This window comes from Ananas comosus, linkage group 1 (assembly GCF_001540865.1).
Source record: "Ananas comosus cultivar F153 linkage group 1, ASM154086v1, whole genome shotgun sequence".
Taxonomy (NCBI): Eukaryota; Viridiplantae; Streptophyta; class Magnoliopsida; order Poales; family Bromeliaceae; genus Ananas; species Ananas comosus.
The window spans coordinates 2,775,335-2,798,859 of record NC_033621.1 but is presented as its reverse complement, the minus strand read 5'-3'; the positions used below and the strand labels follow the sequence as shown (position 1 = coordinate 2,798,859).

The window sequence follows — 23,525 nt, the reverse complement described above, 5'->3', positions numbered from 1 at the left end:
AATATTTAATTCAGTGATTAGAAATGATTAAAGGAATTAATTTAAAAACTAAAAACTTGATAGCAAAAAAGGTAAATACTATTAATAGTATTCTAGCCCAAACTCGTGTGTGTATATATATATATCAATTTTATTAAAATTTTGTATTATAATTTAAAACATTGTAGCGCTCCTTTTATTTAAAGCTTTGGCCAGCTTAGGAAGGCCAAACTTATCTATCACAATATTACTTAAATATTGAGGTCAAATATATACCTGGTTCATTTTTTAGCTAATTATATATTTATAGCTATGAGTATTTGCTAATTAATAAATATCCATGACTAAGTAGCACTTGATACTCGTATTGGAAAGAAAGAATAAAAAGATAGTAGGGGCGAATTAACAAAAATAGTTTGATATTGTGTCAGAGTAATTTTAGTTGTCTCAGTTTAAAATTTTGGATTAGTTTAAACTTTTTAATATGATAAGCAAGAGATCGTGACTTCGAATACTGGGGTTTTTTTTGCAAATAGTTCTTTGATAAAATTTTATTTTAAAATTGATCCTGTTAAAAATTTATTTGCAAAAATGGCCATGTCCCTGTCACGCAAACGCCACGTCAGCGCCACGCGGGCGGGATTGGGGCGAGGTGTTTAAGTTGAACACGGTGAGCCATTTACCGTGTTTGAACACGGTGAATGGTTCACCATATCCAATACAAATATCCTCACTTAGCCAAAAAATGGCTAAGTCCTAGGTAGTTGTATTGGACACGGTGAAAGATTCACCGTGTCTAATACAATTATCTAGGACTTAGTCATTTTTTGGCTAAAGCTGTATTAGTATTGGACACGGTGAATGGTTCACCGTGTCCAATACAACTAACTCGCCTTAACCATTTTTTTGCTAAGTGGGCATATTTGTATTGGACACGGTGAACCATTTATCGTGTTTAAACACGGTGAATGGTTCACCGTGTTCAACTTAAACTCTTGCCCCGTCCGCGTGGCGCTTGCATGGCAGGGGCATGACCATTTTTGTAAATAAATTTTTGACAGAGCCAAATTTAAAAAAAAAATTATCAGGGGGCTATTTGCAAAAAAAGCCCTCGAATACTATAAACTCCTTATTTCAATAACGATACAATTCATATTTGAAATTATTTGCTAAATAAAATACGTACCACGCATATCACATGCATGCATAAAATCTAATCGCAACATGGGCGTCTATTATACTTTAGAGATGATACAAAGTAAAGCACTTTTTTTTTTTCCCCTTTTTCCTTTTTTTTTTTTTTTAATTTCTTCATTTAGTGGGTTAGGTCGTGTTGTAACTTGTAACATCAAAGCATATAAAATCAAGCTTTCCCCAAAAGCCCAATTATTTAATGAGTTAATACAAAAAAAAAGCTCCCGAATGAAAATACAGGGAGAAATTCAAAATCGACACAACACAAATTCGTTTACACAAAAAATAACACAATATTACATGAATTTGAAATGATTTAATAATTTGAAATTTTTAGTTTTATTATAAATATTTAGTCTTCCCTAGGTAATGTAACTAACATAATTGGCAAATATAAAAACATCTTCTTTTAGTATTATATTTGTTTGATTTATTCGTATTATTTTTAATATTTAATAGATAAGAAGTACGGTCAAATGCCCCAACGGGCATTATTTGTTCTCTTGAAATAAGACAAATTAAGAATTAATTTGGTATTGAGATATATCTGACGATGTTAGATAAAATGAAATTAGGAAAAAAACATATAGAATATATTTCTGCATTCTCTGGTGGGACCGTAATATTACGTACAGAAACAAATATGGTATTTTTCCATCGTATTTTATCACCACACATAACGCAATTTTTTCGTAATTCCAAACGAAGCCTTACTCTATCAAAATAAACGTCAAACTTTGAAATTCTTCGCAATGTATAACTGAATAGTTGTTCGGACCAAAAAGACAGTATTAATTATCGGCCGTCCCTAGAGCAAGTGGCAAAGGGCTTGGTGGTTGGTACCCGAGACCCAAGTTCGAATCTTAGTTGATTCACATTTCCAGCTAAATTTATTTCTAAATGAAATAAACGAAGCGGGTAGCGTGCTACCTATCTCTCTCTCAAACAAAAAGACGGTATTAATTAATGCAGAATCGTTTTTTTTATGTATAGTCTATGGATCTGACCTGCGCCGACAGATCCGATAGAAACACATAAACAGCTTCGTTTGGTTTCATTGATTGTGGCATATACTTCAAAAAAAAGATGTACATCGCAATTATAATGGTTGGTGCATGCTCACTTGGAACCTGGATTTCTAAGTGTGGCTGCTCCTTTTCTCTCTCTTCGTCAAAAAGGTTCCCTAATTAGGGGTTTGGTCTACTTTGACATATAATAAAGTAGATGTGAGCAAAATATATAGCTCTCTTGCCGCAGTTATGTTACATAAAACTCAATAGCACCAATTATTTGGTATTATCGATAATATTCCAGCCGAACTCATATAGAATTAGGCTGTAATGCTATCAATAGTACCAAGTTATTGGTGTTATTAGATTTTCGGCCCTTAGATGAAAAAATATACGGTTAGAATGATACATGCCCTCTGGGGTTGAGTGAGTTTTTAGTTGCATAGTATATTATAATGGATGAAAATAGTCAAAGGATTAAATCTAACGGCGGAAAGCTTGGTAACACAAAGTACTTAGTACTATCGATAGTATTCCAACCGAACTCTCTCTCTCTCTCTCTCTCTCCCTATATATATATATATATATATATATATATATATATATATATATATATATATATATAAAATCCAACTGCTATCTTTTTACGAGGACGGATGACTTCGTCCTCCTAAGTCGTTTTAGATGATAGAAATTTCGAATCGATGATCAGAATTTTTAAAGTTGATCTAGAGTATTTAAGGTGTCTAGAAACTAAATTTCATGAATATTAAAAATTATTTATATAGTGATCAAAGGATCACAAAATCGATAGTTTTTTTTTTAATAGCCTGTATGACCCGTTTGCTTGTAGAACAATTCAAAGAGTTTGAATTTTGGATAATTGTTTTTTTATACTATTTAGATAACGTTTGATAACTATGATTATGATTTGAAAAAGTCTAACATATATTTTCAAAAGGTTATTTATTTTTTACAGTTCATTTTTCGACTCTTTAATAAACTTGATAATAAATTCAAAGTGTATGAAGTTTAATTTTTAGACATTATAAATACTGTAGATCAATTTTAACGATTACGGTCATCGAGTCAGGTTTCCTATCATCTAAAATGAATTAGGATGTCCTCCTAAAAGGATAGTAGTTGCACACGAAATTAAAATAAGTCCTCCCTATTTCAAAAATTATATTTATTTTAAAAACAAATTAAAAATAACTTGTTCTCGAATCAAAGGGCACCTTAAAGAAAAATAGGGCAGTGCAATGTAATTGGCGCTTCCCTCAACTTGCTCTGTACCTTTTTAATATTTTCCTTGAGTTGTCCCTTTCTATGCATATACAAAAGAAGGAAAAATAGGCTGCCTATGTAGTAGATTAGTTCACCAAATTATCATACTAATTATTGAATTACGCAATCAAATGGTTCAGTTTATAGCAAACCTAGGGGGAATTAGAATCAAATATTGGAGTTCAAGGTTAAAATAAGACTAAAATACAAAAAATCTTCCTATAAATTTTTTAAAAAAACTTTTTCTCTCTGTTTTTCAAAACCTACATTTTTAACCCTCTTAAAATTTTAGAAATATTTCCGTGAGATTACTGAGGTTGATGGAGAGAATGAGAGGACTGAATTATCCTTACGCATTCCACAACAAAAAAATTAATTTTTTTAATATACTTATTTTTAAGAGTACTTTCAGTAAAAAAATAAAAAATGGACGTAACAATGATAGTATATACGTGACGGAGAATATAGATTTATTTACAAGAAAGTTTTTTGTATTTTACCCTCAAAATTAGATTCATTATCTGCCATTGACCTGAGCAAAACCAACCTAACCCTTTCGATTTCGATTACTGTTTTCTGGATCAGGCCCAGTCAATTAATTTAAACTTACTCTGAAAAAAATTGAAGGCCCAGCAAGGAACAGGCTAGGCTTGGGCTTCTTACTTTTCGCACGGCCCGACCGAATTATATATTCTTTAAATGTATTTATATATTTGCTACTGCTTCCTTTTTTTTTTTTAGAAATAAATTTAGCTAGAAATATAAACCAGCTAGACTTTCAACTTGGAACCTCAGGTATCATTCATCAAGGGCATGTTTGTTTCACCGAAACTGGGTTTTGGATTGAAGTGGACTTTGGATTGGGGTCGAGTTCAATGAAAACTATTTCTTTCCTGCTGTTTGTTTTGTAGTTATGGAAGTGGAGTTTCATTAGTTCTGTTGCTTGTTTGGTAGGAAGTGTATGATGTAAAACTATAATTTATGTATAAATAATAAATAATTTAATAAATAAAAATAATATAATTATATTTTTATATAATTAAAATTTAATTTAAAACAACTAAATTATTTTTTTAATACATAAATTATAATAATACAACAATAAAATTATAAAGTAAAAAAAAAATATTAATACTTGATTAATTAATTTTTATCATATTTTAATTGTACAAACTAAATAAAGAAAATATTAAGAATTAACTAATTAAATTTTATCATATCTTAAATATGCTAAATGAATGAAATAGTAATTAATACCACCACCTACCACCACCTACCACCTACCACCACCTACCACCATCAGATGCTAAATGCTCCCTCGAAGAATAGTCTGTCCCATATTTTAATTCCTAATTATATATCTTGATGCTATTTGAAGGTCTAAATTCAGGCGGGCAAATGCTATTTATACATTCAAGAGTGAAAATAAATTTTATAGTTTTTCTATTTAAAACTCTATTTTCGAGTGTACGAGTAGCATTTCCCTTTTATAAGAAAGTTTTGGTTTCTGAATTTTCAGATTTGTTATATTTTAATTCCTAATTTTGAAAAATAAAATCTAATTTTTTAAATAAAGTAAATTCTCTATAGGATAACTCATACCTCACCTTAGAAAGAAGCCAACCAAAGCCAACGCACGCTTTGATGGAAGTGGCCGTTAATAGTTATAACTAACGACCCATCGTGCGGTTGACCGTTGGGCTCGCCGCTTTGAGATGCGTGCCAGCTCTAGGAGCCAACGAGGTTAAGGGGTCAAAAAAGAAAAAGAAAAAGGAAAAAGCTTAATTTCTCCATTGGAATAGAAGGGGAGGATAAAATTATCTCCCTACTATTAAATCCTTTCATTTTTATTTTGGAGCCCTTTTGTTTAGTTGGTAATAATAATTAAGAGAACGAAGGAGGGATTCAAATTCATATAAGCAGGTTTGGAGTATTTCTTCTTCTTCTTCTTCTTTTTTACATTTTCTGTCCAAAATTTTCTATAAAATTTAATAGAGCACCACATTAATTTGTCGAATTTTTTCCGACAATTTTGAATCACTTTTAATTTCGTATAAAAGCTGAAATAAAATTTTCGAATCTATAAAATCGGCTGCTTTTTCATGCTCAAAGGCCATCGAGAGAATTTTATTTATATATATTTTTTTAAATAGCTCTATTCAAACAGTATTTTGCCTTTTGTTTGATGCATAGAAACAAACTGTAAGCTTTAAGAAAAGAATGGAGGAGCGAAGGCGCGAACTCGACAGCCAATGGTGCTCTCCAGCTGCCCCGCCATTTCCGGTTCTGACGGCCAGACGATGCAGCACTTCTATCAAGCAATCAGCTGCATGTAGCTGCTGCATGGCGGCAGAATCAGCGAGGGAAATGTGGGACAGACTATTCTTCGAGGCCTACGGGGCGGACGCCTTCGTCTGCACCAACGACGGCGTTATTCCCGTCCACGCCAGCATTCTCGTAAGTACAAACCGTTGCGATTTCGATTGAGTACTGGAATGTGCCGTAGTCCGGTTTCGTCAGAAACAGGTGTTTCAGAAACTGGTTCACTGGATCAGACTCTCATTTTCAAGCAATTTATAATGGTCTGTAATAGGGCATGGCTTCTCCAGTGATAAAGAGCATGCTGAAGCAGTCGAAGAAAAGCCGAGAAGGCCGTCGGAAAGCCATCTCAATTCGAGGCGTACCGCACGACGCGGTTCGCGTGTTTCTCCGCTTCCTTTACTCGTCGTGGTAAATCGCACTCCCTCCCTACATATAAAGTGAACTAGAATTTCAGGTCAAGCTAATTGCTTCGATTTTTTTTTTTTATATATATATACAGCTATGAGCAAGAAGAAATGAACCAATTTGTACTCCACTTGCTGGTTCTGTCGCACGTCTTCGCCGTCACTTCGCTGAAGAAACTATGTGTGGGGCAGTTGGAGAAGGGTGTGCTGAGCGCAGAGAACGTGGTCGATATCTTTCAGCTCGCGCGGCTCTGCGACGCCCCGCGCCTGTCCCTCATATGCCATCGCGCGATCGTGAAGAACTTCAAGTTGGTCTCTTTGTCAGAAGGGTGGAAGGTGATGAGACAGAGTGATCCCAGGCTCGAAAAGGAGCTAATTGAGTCGGTCATCGACGCTGACTCGGTGAGTTCTTTAATTTGCAGAACCATTTAGTACTCAATTTTACAATTGATTCTTTTTGAGGAGTAATAGAGTCGATTCGAAAGTGTTTTTTTTGAATTTAAGAGCACAGGATTATAGTTGACCTGCAAAAGCATTGAATCAATATCTGAAATCATTGCTGCCGCATGTCGACAGAGGAAGAACGAGAAGCTAAAGAAGTTGGAGGAGAGGAAGATATATCTGCAGCTGAATGAGGCAATGGAGGCGCTCGTCCACATATGCAGGGACGGGTGCAGGACAATAGGACCACATGACAAGGTTCTGAAGCGGAGCGCGGCCCCCTGCAACTTCCCGGCCTGCAAAGGATTGGAGGCGCTCGTTCGCCACTTTGCAGGCTGCAAAAATCGAGTTCTCGGAGGCTGCACTCACTGCAAAAGGATGTGGCAGCTGCTCGAGCTGCACTCGCGCCTGTGCTCGCAGGCACATAGCTGCAAGGTCCCGCTTTGCAGGTATAGCATCATATTCCAATAGTAGATAAATTGCGGGCCGTATGATGAATAGTGCATTTTCGAGCCACAAATTATACTGGTTAATAAATTTCAATAGGAATATTACTCCTTTTCTAGTTGTTTGTATGTTAAAATTAAATATTAAGTGCTTGAGCAGTCCGTAACTAAAATTCATAGGATAAGTTTAGGAAAAATTAGGTACTTAAACACGTCGAAATATTTCTTGTAATATATGTATAGATGTTAGGTTAAGTATTCGGAAGCATAATAAGATGACTTTTTGTGCAGGCATTTTAAGGACAAACTGAGGCACCAGAACAAGAAGGATGAGGTGAAGTGGAAGCTTTTGGTGAGTAAAGTGCTTGAAGCAAAGAGCTTATCCGCGCCATCCTCTCTTCTGACAACGGTTTCCGTCTGCGTCTAGTTGTGTACTTGTGTACTCGTACAACTTCTCCACTGTTGTAAAATATTGTAAATGATAATTCCAGTGAAGGAATTGTAAAGCGGGAGTGATGGATTCCCAGTAAGCACTGTTACATGTAATTAACAGACAAATGAAACTTTTCTTCGAAATTCCCGATTTGGACTCAAATTTGCTGCATTTATCCCCTTGTCAGAGCCTTAATTTGAACGAATTCAAGGTCGTATCGAGTCCGAGCTGTTTCTTCTTGATATCTTGGGGTTGGTTATTTAATTTATGACAAATCATTCTGTGTGTTCGCCGTTACCTTCTCGACTGTAGTAATACAATCCCTCTTTGAAATCAGTGTGTACAGTGTACTGCAATTCACAATTATGAGAATACATACCCTTTTGTTTAAAATGGCGGATCTGTACAAAACTTTTACAGTAAAATGGCTTCATGAATTAGAATTTCCGAGACTATTTGGAAAACCATGGTTCAGTAGAGATCTTGCAGAAGATGTTCTCAGCAAAACCAGCTGTAGAACAGAACACGTCCCTTTTAGTTTAGGCATGTATTTAGTTTCTTCAAGAGTCAAAATTTCTCATAATATCTAACTTACTGTGCGAATTATTTACGCGAAGTAAATAAACTTTATACATGTTGAGGCGGTGGCATATCTGCATGATCACAGAAATGGAAGAAAAAATGGAACTAACTGATGTTCTGCAAAGCTTATGAAAAGAACTGATGTTTATTGAAACAATTCAAGTGCTTCAGCTCGTACAACACCATTAATGGATCAATCCAACCCCTTAATAAATGGTTTTTGTCGTCTTGATTAACAATTGCAGTTACGGTCAAAAACAGCTCACTCACAGATCAAATTAGAACCGTAATGGATCGATCCAGTCAATCTTACAGTTATCCACTTTGACTCTTCTTACATTTCCTACTCTGTTCCTTCGGCGGATCGGGTGGACTCAGAATAAGCTAGATTTTTATCATATTTATTTCTTCATTTAATGCTCCATTCAGAATATTTCTGTGACGCTCCATTTCTCAGAGGATCATCTGTTCTAGTACTACTCTAATTTTAACATGCTTAACTCTCTTAATTTTTTATCGTCCAAAATATTATAATCTGATTAAGAGTTTCAGTTCTATATATTTATATATAGAACTATCTGGGTCTCACAATTTCGGAGCAGGTAAAGAGCGAAAGGAAAGTTTTTTGAAAAAATTTTAACGGATCGGAACAGGTTAAGAGAAAGAAGGGGTATCCACCTCTTCCTCCAAATTTGGGGCCACTTTCGGGTGGATCGAGAAATTAGCTCTATCAAACCCGATCCATTAGCATCCCCGTTCCCGACAAGTGTTGTACCCACAACCGTCTCCGACCCCTCCCTCTCCGGTCTTAACCACCCTTCATCCCCCGCCAAATGCCGCTCTTCCCGCCACCTTACTCGGACGCATTCGAAGAACAAGTCAAAATCAAATTCCCCTTCCTCTTCCCCCATCTCCTTCCCCTCCCTCCCAATTCCCCAAACCCTAGCGAGCTCGGAGCTCCCTCCCCATGGCGATCCCCCCTCTCCAACCCGGCGTCCTCCTCCGCCTCCTCCACGGCACCTCCATCCCCTTCGTCGCCGCCGCCGACGGTCCCGATCCATCTCCGCCGCTTCTCCAGGTCACCGGCATCACCCCTGCCCTCTCCGGCCCCGGTCCCGATCCCGACCCCTTCTCCCCTCGCCGCGGCTTCCTCCTCCGCCTCTCCGACTCCTCCCACTCCTGCATCGTCTCCCTCCCCTCCGACCACTCCGACCTCGTCCTCTCCGATCGCCTCCGCCTCGGCAACCTCCTCCGCATCCTCCGCCTCGACCCCCCCTCTCCCTCCTCCCCCTCCGCCGCTCCCGTTCTCCGCGATTTCCGCCTCCTCCCCGGCCCCCTCCCCTTCGTCCCCTCCGCCGCCCCCGACTCCCCCTCCGACATCAAGGAGGTGATCGTGTCCTCTTCCGCGACATCGCCTATGAACAATGGAAGGGCGAAGAGGAGGGGAATCAATAGGGGGAGCTCCGACGTGTTGAGCGAGCTGAGGAAGATCAGCATCGCCTGCGGGGTGGGCGATGAGGAGGAGAGCAGCGATTCTGATGAGTCGAGGTTGTCCTTCGCATCGTCTTCCTTCTCGTCCTCTCGATCTCCGTCGACCTGCGTTGCGAGTGCCCCCATGTCCACCGTGCGGAAAAGCTGGGATGCTTCCGGAAGGAGCAAGGAGAGAAGGCCCCTCCTACGCACTCAGAGTGCTAGTGTGAGTTTTATTTCTCTTTTATATTGCTGAAGCTAGATGCATTATATCTGATCATAATTTAAATATTTTTTATATTAAAATAGAAAACACGCGATGATAATATCAGTTTTTGCTTCAATTTGGCAGATGAGCTCGAACTTCATAAAATTTTCAATTGTAATTTCCGTGTTAACATCCATCACTCATCTATCATATCATGTCAAGTCGCTGATTCTATATCCGCCAAGTTACGGGTGTCAAAAGTCTCTCTAATTTGCGTATTAAATTCCTTCAAATGTATTTTAAATCTCAGCTTATTTGATAGTAGTAATGCATTATTGTTATTACTTACGGCTACTAACAAGCTTAAGAACAGTGACTTGGCATGCCGCATCAGTATTCTATTTATCTGGACAATGCAAGGGCTAGACACAGCAGGGCTAAATTTAGACATTTTAAAAATTCGAACCTTCTAGTTTAGCGAATCAAAGTTTAAAGATCATTGAACCTTTCAAAAGATTAATTGAATAGAGTATGTTACGTATTCACCTGATTACATTTTACTGAAATATCTAATTCCATCCTCTTTTTTTTTCTTTTTTTTCTTTTTTTTTTCTTTTGTGTGTATATGATAGGTTTCTCCAAATAGATTAGCTCAATATGGTTCCGCCACATCCAAGAATAATGCTGTGAATGACCTGTTAGTTAGCAAAAAAGAAGCTGAGAGGGCTTTCAAGGTACTGGGTGGTTATTCCAATAAGCCGCTTTATGCTTCCAATAGGATGGCCAAGGAGAGCTCTTGCACTGCTGATCCTTTCTCTTTCACAAATAACATGAAATTGCGAGAGAATAGCGTGGTTTGGGCATCGCTTCCTTTGACATTAGTGAAGCTTGGGAAGGTACTAGACAATTGCCGCTCTGCTTATTGTCGAAGATGTTATACGCATTTTACCTATTTTTTTTCCCGACAATTTGCCCTGTAGGAGGCCTTAAGACAAAGAGATTCGGCTCTGCAAGCCGCTTTGAATGCATTGCTTGAGGCATCTGCCTCAGAGAAATTGATTCAATGCTTGAGGTAAGTTGATTTAGTACTATGCTGAACTTATACTTCTTCTATGAGAAGTTTTTAGCCTTTTGAAGATAGTTATAAGGCCTCTTTTGATTCTAGAATAACTTTTCCAATATATTATGGCTTGTTTACTCAAGGACCATTCTTTGTTCGGGCATAAAAATCTAACTATAGGATATCAATGATCCACCAACATATCTGAAATATTAGATATTAGCACGTGGGTATGACATTTTCTGTAATCATCGAAATTCAGAATACTTGACGACTTATCCACTAATCTAGCTACTATTCTTTTAGTTACATACTGGTCTGAAGTAAATTTAATTCTGCTTCTATTCTCCATTACATGACTAGATGACAACTTCTCCACTAATTCTTGGACAGGGTATGAAAGAAGTCAATTTCTTTTTTTCTTTTTTTTTTGAGTAGGGATATATGAATACAACTTCACTTGGTTCTTTTCAGTTTTTTAGGAATGTTTTCGTTAAAGAACATCAAATAAGGTGTGCAACAGTCTTATAACATTTCTTTTTATCTTCCATTTTCAGTGTGTATGCAGAACTACAATCGGACAAAGATGAGGATCCAAGAAGTGTCATTGAGAGGTTTCTGAAATTCCATCAAGACCTAGATCAGGCTATCTCAATTATTCAGTCGATAACAAAGCCGAGACAATCTAGAGCTTGCAGTTGCAACTCAACTGGCTTAGCTTCAGCCAAAGCTGCTGCTAAAGCTGCTTTCCGGAGAAAAGAATGTGCTTTCTCATGGATCAAAGCCACCCTCGACTCCGATCTTTCACAATTCCCTTACCAAATGAAGGATACTTCTAAACCAAAAGAGTCATCTCTGACTAGTGATAACTTTCTAGTTCCTTTAACTTGTTGTCAAAAGCCAAAATGCTCTTGCATGGAAAGAAAAAGAAAGAACAGCAATATTTCTGGCGAGGGACGAGGCTCAACGGCAGCGACAGACTTGGCAAATTCACTGAGGACCGAATGTAACAGATGGTTTCTTAAATACATCGAGAAGTTTTTAGATGCTGTTGAGAGCAAAAGCAGCTATGCTCCGTGCAAGTCCCAGGTCGCTAGTCTGCTATGTCAGCTGAAGAGAGTAGATGGCTTCCTGAACGACATATCAAAGAAGGAGCGGAGCTGCTTTAATGATAGAAGGAGAGAGAGCAGCTTATGGGAAGACGAAGAGAATGAAGCGTGTGAGAGAGTGAGGAAAAAGATATACCCTGTCCTTCTAAGGCATGTAGAAAGTGCCGCCATCGCCCTTGAATGCATGAGCGCGACTGATGAAGAGAAAGAGCAGGAATAGTTGATAATTCAGATATTTTCTGAAGGTTTTAGATTGATTCTGATCTTAGTGTAGAAGTCTGTAACTTAGTGATCTTTGGCAATGTTCATTGTATGTTCTGTCGCCTTAGTATATATTGTAACTACATGTAAAGTTGTGTCAAGTTAGTCTCATTATTTAATGCTGATTCGTTAATTCAGATCTTTGCAACTTAAATACAAAATTGGAACTTTGACTCTGGTTCTTGAACTTGGAAAGATGTTCATTGATCGTGAAACTGCTCCATGTACTGAAATTGGCAAACAGACTTAAGCAAAACCCGGTATATGTCCATATCCAAACTCGATCCAAATTGATCGGGTTGGATCAAACAATAAATTCAAAAACTTGGACCAACTCGACCAAAGGAACAGAAAAAATCTGATCCTGCTTGCATTTTCTTGAACCTCGTAATTTGTGAACTAAGGCTTTACCAGGCTCGATCTGCTCGAGTCTATTGGCATCACCATGTCATAAAGTTCGTGAGCAGATTTTTTTTTTTTTTTTTTTTTTTTTTTTTTTTTTTTTTTTTTTTTTTTTTTTTTTTTTTTTTATGCACAACATGATATCATCATTTATCAACGGCAAAATGCCTTTATGTTTTTCTGCAACTCAATAAGTAGGAAATATTATACAAAAAATTATCACGATAAATTCAAGCCGTGTGAAGTGCATATCAATTTGAGCTATCAATTTGTATATTTGGTAAACATGTATAGAGAAGCACCCCTCTTCAACTACAGGCTATTCTGAAATAGCCCCTGTAAACTTCTGTTTTCTGAGTAAGGCCCCCTCAACTTCTAATGTGTTGAAATTAAGTGATTTTACTTAAAAAAGTTTGAGAATTTTATCACATTTATTGGCAATTTTACAGAATTTAATAGCTTAATTATTTTTTTGACAAATAAAATAACTAACAGAGGTTGAGGCCTTGAGGAGGTGGCAGACTCGCAGTTGAATTATAATATAAAAAAAAAACAATTGTATACAGTTGATCGGGCCTCCATACAATTTTACATTTAAAATAGGGCTTTTTTTGCATCTAGCCTCCTAGAAAAAATTTATTTTTAAAATAGACCCAGTAAATTTATATTTGTACTTTTGTTCCTGACCCTACCATGTAGATGCCGTTAACGCCACGCGAGTGGGGCTGGGCTAGGGTGCTAAGTTAAACACGGTGAACCATTCACCGTGTCCAAACACGATAAATGATTTACCGTATCTAGAAAAAATACAAATATATATATTTTTCGCAATATAAATATTAAATTAAAAAGAGGAATAGGAAGTAGGGATGTCAATGGGTATGGATACACGAAATATTATCCGAAGCCAAACCCGAATAAATTATTTATATACATAATTTATTTTTATTTATCTATACAATATATGAAATATTTAATAATTTTTATCTCTTAGATTTTCATCCAACGGTATGAATTTTTAAAACCCGCCGGTTTCGGGTCCGGATTCGGATTTCGGATTTTTGGTTGGGTATGAATTTTTAAAACCCACCAGATTCGGATCCGGGTTCGAGTTTTAATTTGATTTTCGGGTTCGGGTTCGCCCACGTGGCACTTGCGTGGCAGGAATAGAGCTATTTTTGTAATTATAAATTGTTGGGGTTAGTTTAAAATAAAATTTTTTCAGGGGGGCCATTTGTAAAAAAAAGCCCTTTAAAATATAATTTTGAAACTCCCGAGTTCCGGAGGGAAAAGAAAAGAGAGGCGGAGGAGAAAATGCCATCATGCCCCCCTCTCGCGCCACAACCCCTTCTCCGGGCCCACCACCCCGTCGGCGCCTCCGAGCTCGCCCAGCACTACGCGGCCCTCCTCCACCGCCTCTCCACCCTCCCCCGCGTCCTCCTCCGCCCCCTCCGCTCCCTCCACGCCCACCTCCTCGTCTCCGGCCTCCGCCCCCGCTCCCACCTCCTCAACCGCCTCCTCCACCTCTACTCCCTCTCCCGCGACCTCCCCTCCGCCCACCGCCTCTTCCTCTCCTCCCCTCCCAACCCCTTCTCCGCCACCTCCCTCCTCTCCGCCTTCGCCGCCTCCCGCCGCCTCGACCTCGCCCTCCGCATCTTCGCCTCCACCCCCCTCCGCGCCCGCGACCCCGTCCTCTACAACGCCCTCATCTCCGCCCTCTCCCGCGCCCCCGACGCCGCCGCCGCCGCAGCCGTCCTCCGCTCCATGCTCCGCGACGGCTTCCGCCCCGACGCCTACACCTTCACCGCCGCCCTCAGCGCCATCGCCCCCGCCCCCGCCGACGCCGCCCCCGCCCACTGCCGCCAGCTCCACTGCGCCGCCGTCAAGTCCGGAGCCGCCCGCGCCGTGTCCGTCTCCAACGCCCTCGTCGCCCTCTACATGCGCTGCGGGTCCCCCGTCCCCGCCCGCCAGGTGTTCGACCAAATGCCCGAGAGAGACGAGCTCACCTGGACCACCGTGGTCGTCGGGTACGTAAGAATCGGCAGTGTGGATGAAGCGAGGCGCGTCTTTGATGCCATGGACGGGCGGTTCGATGTTGTCTGGAATGCGATGATTTCCGGGTACGTGCAGTCTGGGATGGTCTCGGAGGCGTTCGAGTTGTTTAGAGAGATGCTCTCGAAGCAGATACCGCTCGACGAGTTCACGTACACCAGCGTGCTCAGCGCCTGCGCCAATGCGGGACTTCTTCTTCACGGGAAAGCAGTTCATGCTCATGTCGTCCGTTCTGGGCCAGATTTCGATCCTGAATCGGCGTTACCGGTTAAGAACGTGTTGGTCACATTGTATTCTAAATGCGCAAAGGTGGATACTGCAAGAAGGATCTTTGATGAGATTCGATTGAAGGATCCCGTCTCATGGAATGCTATCTTGTCGGGGTACGTCAATTGTGGCCGAGTTGATGATGCGCTCGAGATATTTAAACAGATGCCGCAAAAGAGTCAGTTAACTTGGATGGTGATGATTTCGGGATTGGTTCAAAATGGGCTTCCAGAAGAAGCATTGAGGTTGTTCAGTCAGATGAGGGACGGCAATCTCAAGCCATGCGACTACACCTTCGCGGGTGCAATTGCTGCGTGTGGTGAGGTCGGAGCATTACAAAATGGCAAACAGCTTCATGCGCAGCTCATCCAAATTGGTTTTGAGTCGAGCAACTCAGCAGGCAACTCTCTATTGACAATGTATGCGAAATGCGGAGCCGTGGAACTGGCTCACTTGGTATTTGTTGTAATGCCCAATGTGGATTCTATCTCGTGGAACGCGATGATCGCTGCCCTAGGGCAGCATGGGCATGGATCAGAAGCAGTAGAGCTCTATGACCAGATGATCGCGGAGGGTTTATGCCCTGATCGTATCACTTTTCTCACCATCTTATCAGCATGCAATCATGCGGGGTTGGTGGATGAAGGGATTCGGTATTTCGAGTCAATGGAGCGAGATTATGGTATTACCCCTGGGGAAGATCATTATGCTCGATTGATCGATCTGTTAGGCCGAGCAGGGCGGATTGCGGAAGCTAAGGATGTTATAAAATCGATGCCTTTCGAGCCTACGTCAGCCATTTGGGAGGCCATTCTAGCCGGTTGTCGAATTCATGGAGATATGGATCTTGGTATTTATGCGGCGGAAAAGCTATTCGAGATGATACCGCATCATGATGGAACATATATTCTTTTGTGTAACATTTATTCGGCTGTCGGGCGGTGGGAAGATGCCGCTAGGGTTAGGAAATTGATGAAGGATCGCGGGGTGAAGAAGGAACCTGGATGCAGCTGGATTGAGATTTCTAATAAAGTGCATGTGTTCCTTGTTAATGATACAACGCATCCTGAAGTACAGCTAGTATACCAATTCCTTGATATACTCGGTGTTAAGATGAGAAAGTTGGGTTATGTCCCGGATACTAAGTTTGTGTTGCATGACATGGAGCCTCAGCAAAAGGAGTATGTATTATCTACACATAGCGAGAAGTTGGCGGTTGCATTTGGGCTTTTAAAGCTGCCTCATGGAGCTACTGTAAGAGTCCTTAAGAATTTGAGAATCTGCGGCGATTGCCATACTGCGATCATGTTTATGTCGAAGGCCATCGGGAGAGAGATAGTTGTTAGAGACGCTAAACGGTTTCACCATTTCAAGGATGGAGAATGTTCATGTGGGAACTTTTGGTGAAAACCAATTTACACAAAACTTGTTCTAGTGCAATATACATCCGATGATGAGCATCAAGCCCAAAGATCAGAAACTGGGACTTACTTCAACAATGGATGTTGCTGATCATGATTTTTAATCATGCTGGAATGAATACATTTACTAGGGTTTAAAGGTAATCTCTGGTAATTTATGGTGCTATTTTAACAGACACTAAAATTTGAAACTATTTTTAGAGATTTTGATGTTTCATCATTTGCTGCAGGCGTATAAGGTCAAAATTAACCCTACATCGGTAGCTTAAAACATTGAAGAGCTACCATCGGTATTTGGATAACCGCAAAGAATCTGACATCAATTATCATCAGTTTCTTACTCAGGTAAGAAGGAAGGCACTTATGTGTTTTCCTTTTAAGCCCTCTCTTTTTAGATTCATTTTAATTTTTGTTATAAAGCTTATATTTTGTGTCCTTAGCATCTGACTATGAGGCGTAATCACGTGAATTTCCAGCACTCTGTGGTAACTCTTGGCAGATTTTTCTGATTCTCCTTCTGTCTATTGTATTTGTTGAAAGCCACGAGCTTATCCTTCTCCATTGCTTAATTTCAACTGTACAGTTGCCAAATGAAAACCTTCTAGAAATTTTCTTGCAATAGTTTTAAAAAAGGAGAGAATTGACCTTGGGCTAGCAAACAATGTTTTTTTCTTTTTTCTTTTTTGGCAAAGATGATTTCATGTTGAACAGTTAATTTTGAAATTAGATAAATATACCTTACCCATCTAAATCTCCTTCTCTCGTTTCTTCAGACTGAATTCTTGTTCTTCTTCACTGAATGTCATCATGCTGAGAAAAATATACACTATGAAAAAGAGATGATTAGAAGAGTTGAATGCATGATAGTGATGCGGCATGGAAATGTGTGAGCCCAGAAGTTTCTCATCATGCCAAAAAAGGAATAAATCAAGCTTGGCAACTCAGCTTTTGGAGCTCGTCAACTAGATATTGCCAATATCGAAGGTGCAATTTGAAGTTTAAATCTATTAAGGGCCTAGATCAGGTTTCTCTCTGTTCTTGTTCTCAATGAAATTTGCACATATGTTTAGAGGTACAAGCATAGAATTTGCACACGGAAGAAAGATAGAAGGATTATCAACAAGTTCATATTGAAATTGGAAGTTTTGAACCTCCTAGTAATACTCTGTTAAATCATCCTTTGGGTACTCTTATTGTTTCTCAAGCTTCAAATTTATATTGATACTAGTGTTGAACCTGCGCTTCGCCGCAGAGAGTTTTTAACACTAATATTTTAATGTGAATTTTAATATATAATAATTACGAAAAAGGAGGAAAATAACAAAATTAAAATATCAACACATATGTATGTAAGAGGAGGCAAAACAATAGTAGCCAAGAATGATTTGCCATGCAAAAATAACATGGAATGACAACAAAATCTGTAATTATGAACTATACAAAACATATATTTAACTTGAATGATTATTAATTATTTTAATATATATATAAATAATTTGGATTGACAACAAAATATGTAATTATGTAATATGCAAACATATATTAGCTTGAATAATTTACTTTTTAAACAATTCTAAAAGAAAATAATTTTAATTTTTGTTTTCAAAAAATTATAAAGATGGATTAAGTAGAAAATATTATAGAGAAAAGAGGTTTAGATGAGGCCTGCGAGTCGAGGTGCGAAAGCACTGTCCTAGAAGCGAGATTGGCCCCCTACGTGCGAGGCTCCAGCAATCACTCCTAGCGATACAATGACCACCTTCCACCCATCGGCACGTCTTTAGGGTGGTGCAACACGAACCTAAGTAGCTCTCAGAGATCCAGCAAAAAATACAAAAGAAATGTAAAGCTCAATGTAAAGAAAGGTAAAGTTTAGTGCATGAGGGAGAGAGGAAGAAGAAGCAATTCGAAAAATTTTTCAAGGTTCCAACCTCAAAAGTACACGTTCTTCTATATACACACTCGAATCAAGGTGAGGATTTTGTCTCTTCCTGAGGTGAGGGAATGAGGATTTTGTTGGAAAAGATTTGGATAGATTTGATACCTTTCCGAGATAGTTTTGGGAAGATTTGGTACCTTCCTGAGGTGTAATCATGAAATCCAGATTTGGTACTTTACTGAGATAAGGTAATTATGAAATTCAAAATAAAAAATACTGCCATTAAAAAGAGAAAAACGTGGAGGCTAGAAATACTGGCACGTGTATCTAAGAAACCACACCTGAATCAAGGTGAAGATTTTGTCCTTTCTGGAGGTAAGGAAATGAGGATTTTGTCGGAAAAGATTTGGATAAATTTGGTACCTTCCCGAGGTGGATTTGGGAAGACTTAGTATCTTTCCGAGGTGTAATTATGAAATTCAAATTTGATACTTTACCTAGATAAGGTAATCATGAAATTCAAAATAAAAAATACCGCCATCAAATAGAGAAAAACGTGGAGGCTAGATATATTGCCACGTGTTTCTAGAAAACCGCCAATTTATATATTTGTATGGATTGGAGAATGAACACTTCAATTCTTGTGAGTCCATGGGCAAGAAACAAGTGCTTAACAAAGAGCATCAACATATGGGACATATCACATAAATCTCAAGAAGTTAATTATATAGAGCCAATAGCTCTAAACTATGAGATCCAAGATTTCAACTTCCAAACTATGTGATCTCTCATAAAGTAGGTTATTAGTTTATTCTGATCAAAGAAAGGGATACTTGTCAATAGAAATTTGAGTGAATTAATTTTTTTCCCTTTGTAGGAAAGTGTGAACTAGGGTTAGCAATCTCCAAAACAAACTTGCCAACCTATCTAAATCAATAGGTGTGAACAAAAGGTTTGTTGATAACTTTTTATATAGGTAAGTCAATGTCAGATGCATTATAATGGGATCTGGATGGGTATTTGAAGCTTAAACCATTTAGTCCTTATAAGTAGATCAACATTTAAGGAGAGAAAAAAAAAAAGACGGTTATAATGGATTAGAATCTTGTATCAAGTATCAAATGAAGTTCTTGCAACTGCTGTTGTATATTTCACTGCTACACAATCAACAACCGTGCCAAATTTTAAAGTTGGCATCTCATGTTAAGCATGAGATATATCATATAAATGACTCCAAAATAGTATTTATGTATTACTCTTTCTAAAGATGTATTAGCAAACTTATCCTTTTAAGTTTAGAGCTCGTTTGGTATTGAGAGCTATCTAACACGGTTAGGCAAAAATGTTGATCGAGAGCATGCTTTTTCATTGCTTTTGGGCCTAAAACACGTTTTATGTTCCCTCCATGGAAAAGCTATGAGCTTGTTTTTGCTTATCAACAATTAAGGATATTGCCTTCGTGGTGAAAGCTATATCAGATTTTAAAGCCAAGCAAAACAGATATTATTTGTAATTTGAGGCCCTAAATTATGATCCCAATTTCAATTATGTCCTCAAAGTTTCAATTTTTAGCAATATGAGGATCCGCCTTTATTAACATTAATTGAATAGTATTCCATGTCACAGCATATTCAATGTTCGGTGACTTGGCACCAATGATGTAATTAATTTCCACATCAAAACTTGAGTGCAAATTTGTAGTTAATTCAATTTGTAAATCTAGCACTTCAATTCGTATTAATTACGATTTAGTTCCTAAAGTTTCACAACTATTTCAGTTATATCGAATTGTTGGATCAACAACAAAACACATAATAGTTGTGTTAACCAATTTGATTCCTGTATTACTGTAATTGAAAATTTGAGGATTGAATTAAAATCTGAATTAAATTTCAAGTACTAAATTTGTAGTTGACCCCCTTCGGAAAAGATAGTAGAACTCAGATCTTACATAGATTGAATACTCCTAACTTTAAGGTACATATATTCGGCCGTGGTTTTGAGCAGGGTTTGTGTCATGGTATGCTTATAAATGTCCTTTTTAAGTTGATCATTTTTTTTTTTTGAGGGAAAAGGCAATTAATAACAGATCAACATGAAAAAATGATTAGAACCCATTTTTCAAACTGTAAACCACCAAAAAAGCATTGCTAAGCAAATGTTAGATAGTAGAAGAGCTTTTAAGAATTGTATAACTAATTTTATGAACTTTACCTTCTCATTTAATTACATCCTTTACACTGTTCCAAGGTAAAGAAAAAAGACTTTCATTACAGCTTGAATCGAATTAGAGTTTGATTAATTCCTCAGATGACTTATTAGGAAAAGTCATAAAAATTTAAAAAATTTAAGTACAAATTGAAGATGGTATGAATCGTAATTTCGACAGATTTCCCTTTGGGTGTGGAATATGATCTCTGAGTCAACCCCCTTTTCAAATTAGAGTTGTGGGGGAGAGATCTTGAGATCAGGGCTTATGCATATTCCATTGTAAGCAAGAGGTGCATACATCCACAATTCATCTGAACTCAAAAGCTGCATATGTATATAAGAAAAAAACAGTTACTAAACAAATTAAATATTTTAAATAAGTTATACATAAAAATAGAAAATGCTATCTTTGTATTTTACAGGCTTATGGTTGGTAGTCAAGTCATTTGTGTTCATCTTGTTTTTTAGGGAATTTTTTTGAATATATAACCCTGCAAATTTATCTGTTTGTGTGTATGGGTCTCAAAAAGTATGTATTTGCACTTTCATAAGCAAATACATGTAATTTGAGGGGCATGTATATATGGGGAAATCCTTCCTTTGTCATGTTTATGAATTAGCTAAGAAGTGTTTGATTTGAATTTTTACCTTGATTTGAAGCTGCAAGAATTTGACATACTGAACAGCTTCTTCAAGCATTGTGCTAATATCAACCTGTTCAAATTATAGTTGAATTGTTAATTATCAAATTTCTCTTCATTGACAATCAAATTAGTGACTAACTAAAGATATTTTCATCTTCCTTACTTTTGTTCCATTAGGAACCAGGTTTTGTAGGATCCTCAATCTCTCATTGATCCTCTCTCTCCTCTTCTGTTGAAGCAATACAAGGTTCAGCAAAAAAGTCAGCAATGTGAAACACCAGAAGAGTGATTTCGAATGCTTTCGGCATTTTTATGAATGACTTACCCTTGCATAAAGGCTTTGAGGATCGGTTGCCGACCCACGACCGGCTCTCGTCTTTCCGGTAACGCTAGTAGTTTCAGACTTTTTCGATCTTGAGCTCGTGTTGCCTCCTCCCTCCATCTGTTCCTGCGATCCGCTCGAATCGTCCTCCGAGCTGCACGAACTCGAGCTCTGTCCATGAAAGTCGGCATTGCCATTTTCCTCATTTTTCAGGGGCTTCTTGGTATCTGCATTCTTATTCCTTTCCTGCGCCTGTATTGATACATTCTTTGATCAGAATTGTGAAAGAAAAAACATATATCCATGACTATTTTGCATTAAAACACCCATCCTTTTTTAGATTTTGTTACTTCGATCCACTTTTTTTTTTCCTAGGTCTTTGCAACTTTGGACTAAAATTTATTTGCTGTTCTTGCATGTCGGAGGCATTCAAGTCCATAAAAGGAAAGATTTTAAACAAAAAAAAATGCAAAATTACAAAAAAGGATGGATTTTTTATGCAGAAAAAGACCCGCATTTATAAATATAATCCTTGAGACTTACCCCCATAGTGACCCTGGCCTTCTTTCTAGGAACCAAAGAGGAAGTATCATCATCCTTCACATCCTCAATGGGCTTCTCATTATCACCCAAACCAAACTTCCGCTTGGCGGCGTGCGAGGGCTCATCAGCAAAAACAGCGGGCCTCATTTGGTTCGCGATCGACAACCCTAACTCATTGTCATCGCATGCTTCCTCAGTCATCGAAGGAAGGTCGCAGTATCGACGGTTAAAATCTACATCGAAAGATGAAGTTGTGTTGTGTGGAACTAAGTTGGTGTCTCCTAAATAGCATCCTCCTCCATAGCATGGATTTGAAAGAAGGAAACTACCAGTGCTTGTGCTGATACAAGGAGTGGAAATGGATTGAGGCCAATGGAATGAGTTGTAGTTAACATCTGTGGGAGAGGAGAAATTGGAATCAGAATCATAGTTAGGCCAAAACATGAGGTGCATTCCATTGGTGGGCTCTTGTTCTTGATCACCGGGGAAGTAGTTGGTCGCGACGGCTCCGCCGAGAAGCTGCGCCATTATCTCCGACTCCTCGAAGGAGCTCCAGGTCGCCTCCAACGCCAGTCCTTCGTTCTCCATCTCTTCGCTGAGAATCCGATATCGAAACAAAAACGTGGAGAGGAAAAGGACTAGTGGAATGATGCAATGCTTTGAATGATTTGCTAAGCATTGCACAGTTATGTGGTAGTATTTATATTGCAGCTCACAAAGAATTTTCCATCATCAGGGAATTTTTAACTCCCTGGCACAAAATGATGTCCTTTTTTTAATTTTTTTGTCAATTCTTGTGGGGAGAACACAACTAAGCCAAAGGGTTTTGAAACAGGATAGTGATTGGAATTAAAGAAATGGGTTATTCCCAAAAACTAAATTAAAAATTAGGGGGGGGGGGGGGGAGAAAAGTGATCTGAGATTTTGCTCATGAGGCAATCACAGGGGACAAATGAGTAATTTAGTGTAATGAGTCCAAGAGAAATGATTGAAGTGTGATAAGCTCATGATTAGGATTGGAATGGAGAGGAATTATTGAAGGGTTTGGGAGCGTACGTGTCAGTAAGAGGTGCAAAGTGCAACAAGAAGTTGGTAGGACGTGGGAAGTGATTGTTCATGTGTATTGAATTAAATTATCTCTTGGAGAAAATTTTGTCCTTATTGTTTAAAAAAAAACAACAACAACAACAAAAAATTGCTAAGAGTATAAATCAATTTTATATACGTGATACTTTGTTGATAACTTTTAATTCTGATATTTAGCTTATGAAGGGAGTTTTTCATGGCTACGGAAAATTTCACAACTATTATTAGTAGCAAAACGATTTCATACTGATATATAAGGTTGGACATTTAAGGTCATATTAAAAATATTTTGGTAATTTCATATAGAAAAAGATGACAAAATTATTATATAATTAATAAAATTTTAAATTATGTGTTAACGGTTAACTGAACGGTGAGGAATATGAAAGAATAAACTAGTGATTAGCTATGATATAAACAGAGATGATTTATCAACTATGTTTTATAAATATTTTGTATGTAAAACTGTATTTATGGTATCTTCTAGGTTAT

At 38.2% G+C, this 23,525-nt stretch overlaps 4 protein-coding genes across 9 annotated transcripts; 3 read left to right on the top strand and 1 right to left on the bottom strand.

Moving 5' to 3' along the window:
- Positions 4,883–7,829, top strand: LOC109718735 (BTB/POZ and TAZ domain-containing protein 4). 2 transcript variants are annotated; one of them, XM_020245137.1, is made up of 6 exons: positions 4,883–5,393; positions 5,678–5,927; positions 6,064–6,200; positions 6,292–6,598; positions 6,773–7,086; positions 7,375–7,829. In XM_020245137.1, the coding sequence occupies exons 2-6, from the start codon at positions 5,691–5,693 to the stop codon at positions 7,508–7,510; spliced, it is 1,131 nt and encodes a 376-aa protein (XP_020100726.1). In that variant the 5' UTR covers positions 4,883–5,393; positions 5,678–5,690; the 3' UTR covers positions 7,511–7,829. The 2 variants fall into 2 exon arrangements, with proteins under 2 accessions (XP_020100726.1, XP_020100717.1); XM_020245128.1 differs by having other exon boundaries at positions 5,664–5,927.
- LOC109708666 lies at positions 8,848–12,343 on the top strand. Its single transcript, XM_020230486.1, has 4 exons — positions 8,848–9,794; positions 10,409–10,672; positions 10,757–10,848; positions 11,394–12,343. The coding sequence occupies exons 1-4, from the start codon at positions 9,066–9,068 to the stop codon at positions 12,163–12,165; spliced, it is 1,857 nt and encodes a 618-aa protein (XP_020086075.1). The 5' UTR covers positions 8,848–9,065; the 3' UTR covers positions 12,166–12,343.
- LOC109721126 (pentatricopeptide repeat-containing protein At1g25360) lies at positions 13,911–21,409 on the top strand. 5 transcript variants are annotated; one of them, XM_020248575.1, is made up of 4 exons: positions 13,911–16,488; positions 16,579–16,693; positions 17,122–17,332; positions 21,321–21,409. In XM_020248575.1, the coding sequence occupies exon 1, from the start codon at positions 13,923–13,925 to the stop codon at positions 16,332–16,334; it is 2,412 nt and encodes an 803-aa protein (XP_020104164.1). In that variant the 5' UTR covers positions 13,911–13,922; the 3' UTR covers positions 16,335–16,488; positions 16,579–16,693; positions 17,122–17,332; positions 21,321–21,409. The 5 variants fall into 5 exon arrangements, with proteins under 5 accessions (XP_020104164.1, XP_020104157.1, XP_020104147.1 ...); XM_020248568.1 differs by having other exon boundaries at positions 21,260–21,409; XM_020248558.1 differs by having other exon boundaries at positions 17,122–17,372; positions 21,260–21,409.
- On the bottom strand, positions 20,427–22,846 carry LOC109721152 (transcription factor bHLH139-like). Its single transcript, XM_020248597.1, has 5 exons — positions 21,948–22,846; positions 21,408–21,656; positions 21,246–21,311; positions 21,087–21,152; positions 20,427–20,762 (listed from the first exon to the last, which is right to left on the bottom strand). Exons 1-5 carry the CDS (start codon positions 22,533–22,535, stop codon positions 20,667–20,669), a joined length of 1,065 nt encoding a protein of 354 aa, XP_020104186.1. The 5' UTR covers positions 22,536–22,846; the 3' UTR covers positions 20,427–20,666.

What these genes read in the sequence shown, in the direction of transcription:
- LOC109721152 (XM_020248597.1), bottom strand. Translation starts at nt 22,535, where the DNA reads ATGGAGAACGAAGGACTGGCGTTGGAGGCGACCTGGAGCTCCTTCGAG. An exon ending in AGGCCAGGGTCACTATGGGG is followed by an intron (nt 21,657 to 21,947) that starts GTAAGTCTCAAG and finishes GTATCAATACAG; the next exon opens with GCGCAGGAAAGGAATAAGAA. An exon ending in TCTTGCAGCTTCAAATCAAG is followed by an intron (nt 20,763 to 21,086) that starts GTAAAAATTCAA and finishes ATACATATGCAG; the next exon opens with CTTTTGAGTTCAGATGAATT.
- LOC109718735 (XM_020245137.1), top strand. Translation starts at nt 5,691, where the DNA reads ATGGAGGAGCGAAGGCGCGAACTCGACAGCCAATGGTGCTCTCCAGCT. An exon ending in CCGTCCACGCCAGCATTCTC is followed by an intron (nt 5,928 to 6,063) that starts GTAAGTACAAAC and finishes GGTCTGTAATAG; the next exon opens with GGCATGGCTTCTCCAGTGAT. An exon ending in TGCAAGGTCCCGCTTTGCAG is followed by an intron (nt 7,087 to 7,374) that starts GTATAGCATCAT and finishes CTTTTTGTGCAG; the next exon opens with GCATTTTAAGGACAAACTGA.
- LOC109721126 (XM_020248584.1), top strand. Translation starts at nt 13,923, where the DNA reads ATGCCATCATGCCCCCCTCTCGCGCCACAACCCCTTCTCCGGGCCCAC.
- LOC109708666 (XM_020230486.1), top strand. Translation starts at nt 9,066, where the DNA reads ATGGCGATCCCCCCTCTCCAACCCGGCGTCCTCCTCCGCCTCCTCCAC. An exon ending in CATTAGTGAAGCTTGGGAAG is followed by an intron (nt 10,673 to 10,756) that starts GTACTAGACAAT and finishes TTTGCCCTGTAG; the next exon opens with GAGGCCTTAAGACAAAGAGA. An exon ending in AAATTGATTCAATGCTTGAG is followed by an intron (nt 10,849 to 11,393) that starts GTAAGTTGATTT and finishes TTCCATTTTCAG; the next exon opens with TGTGTATGCAGAACTACAAT.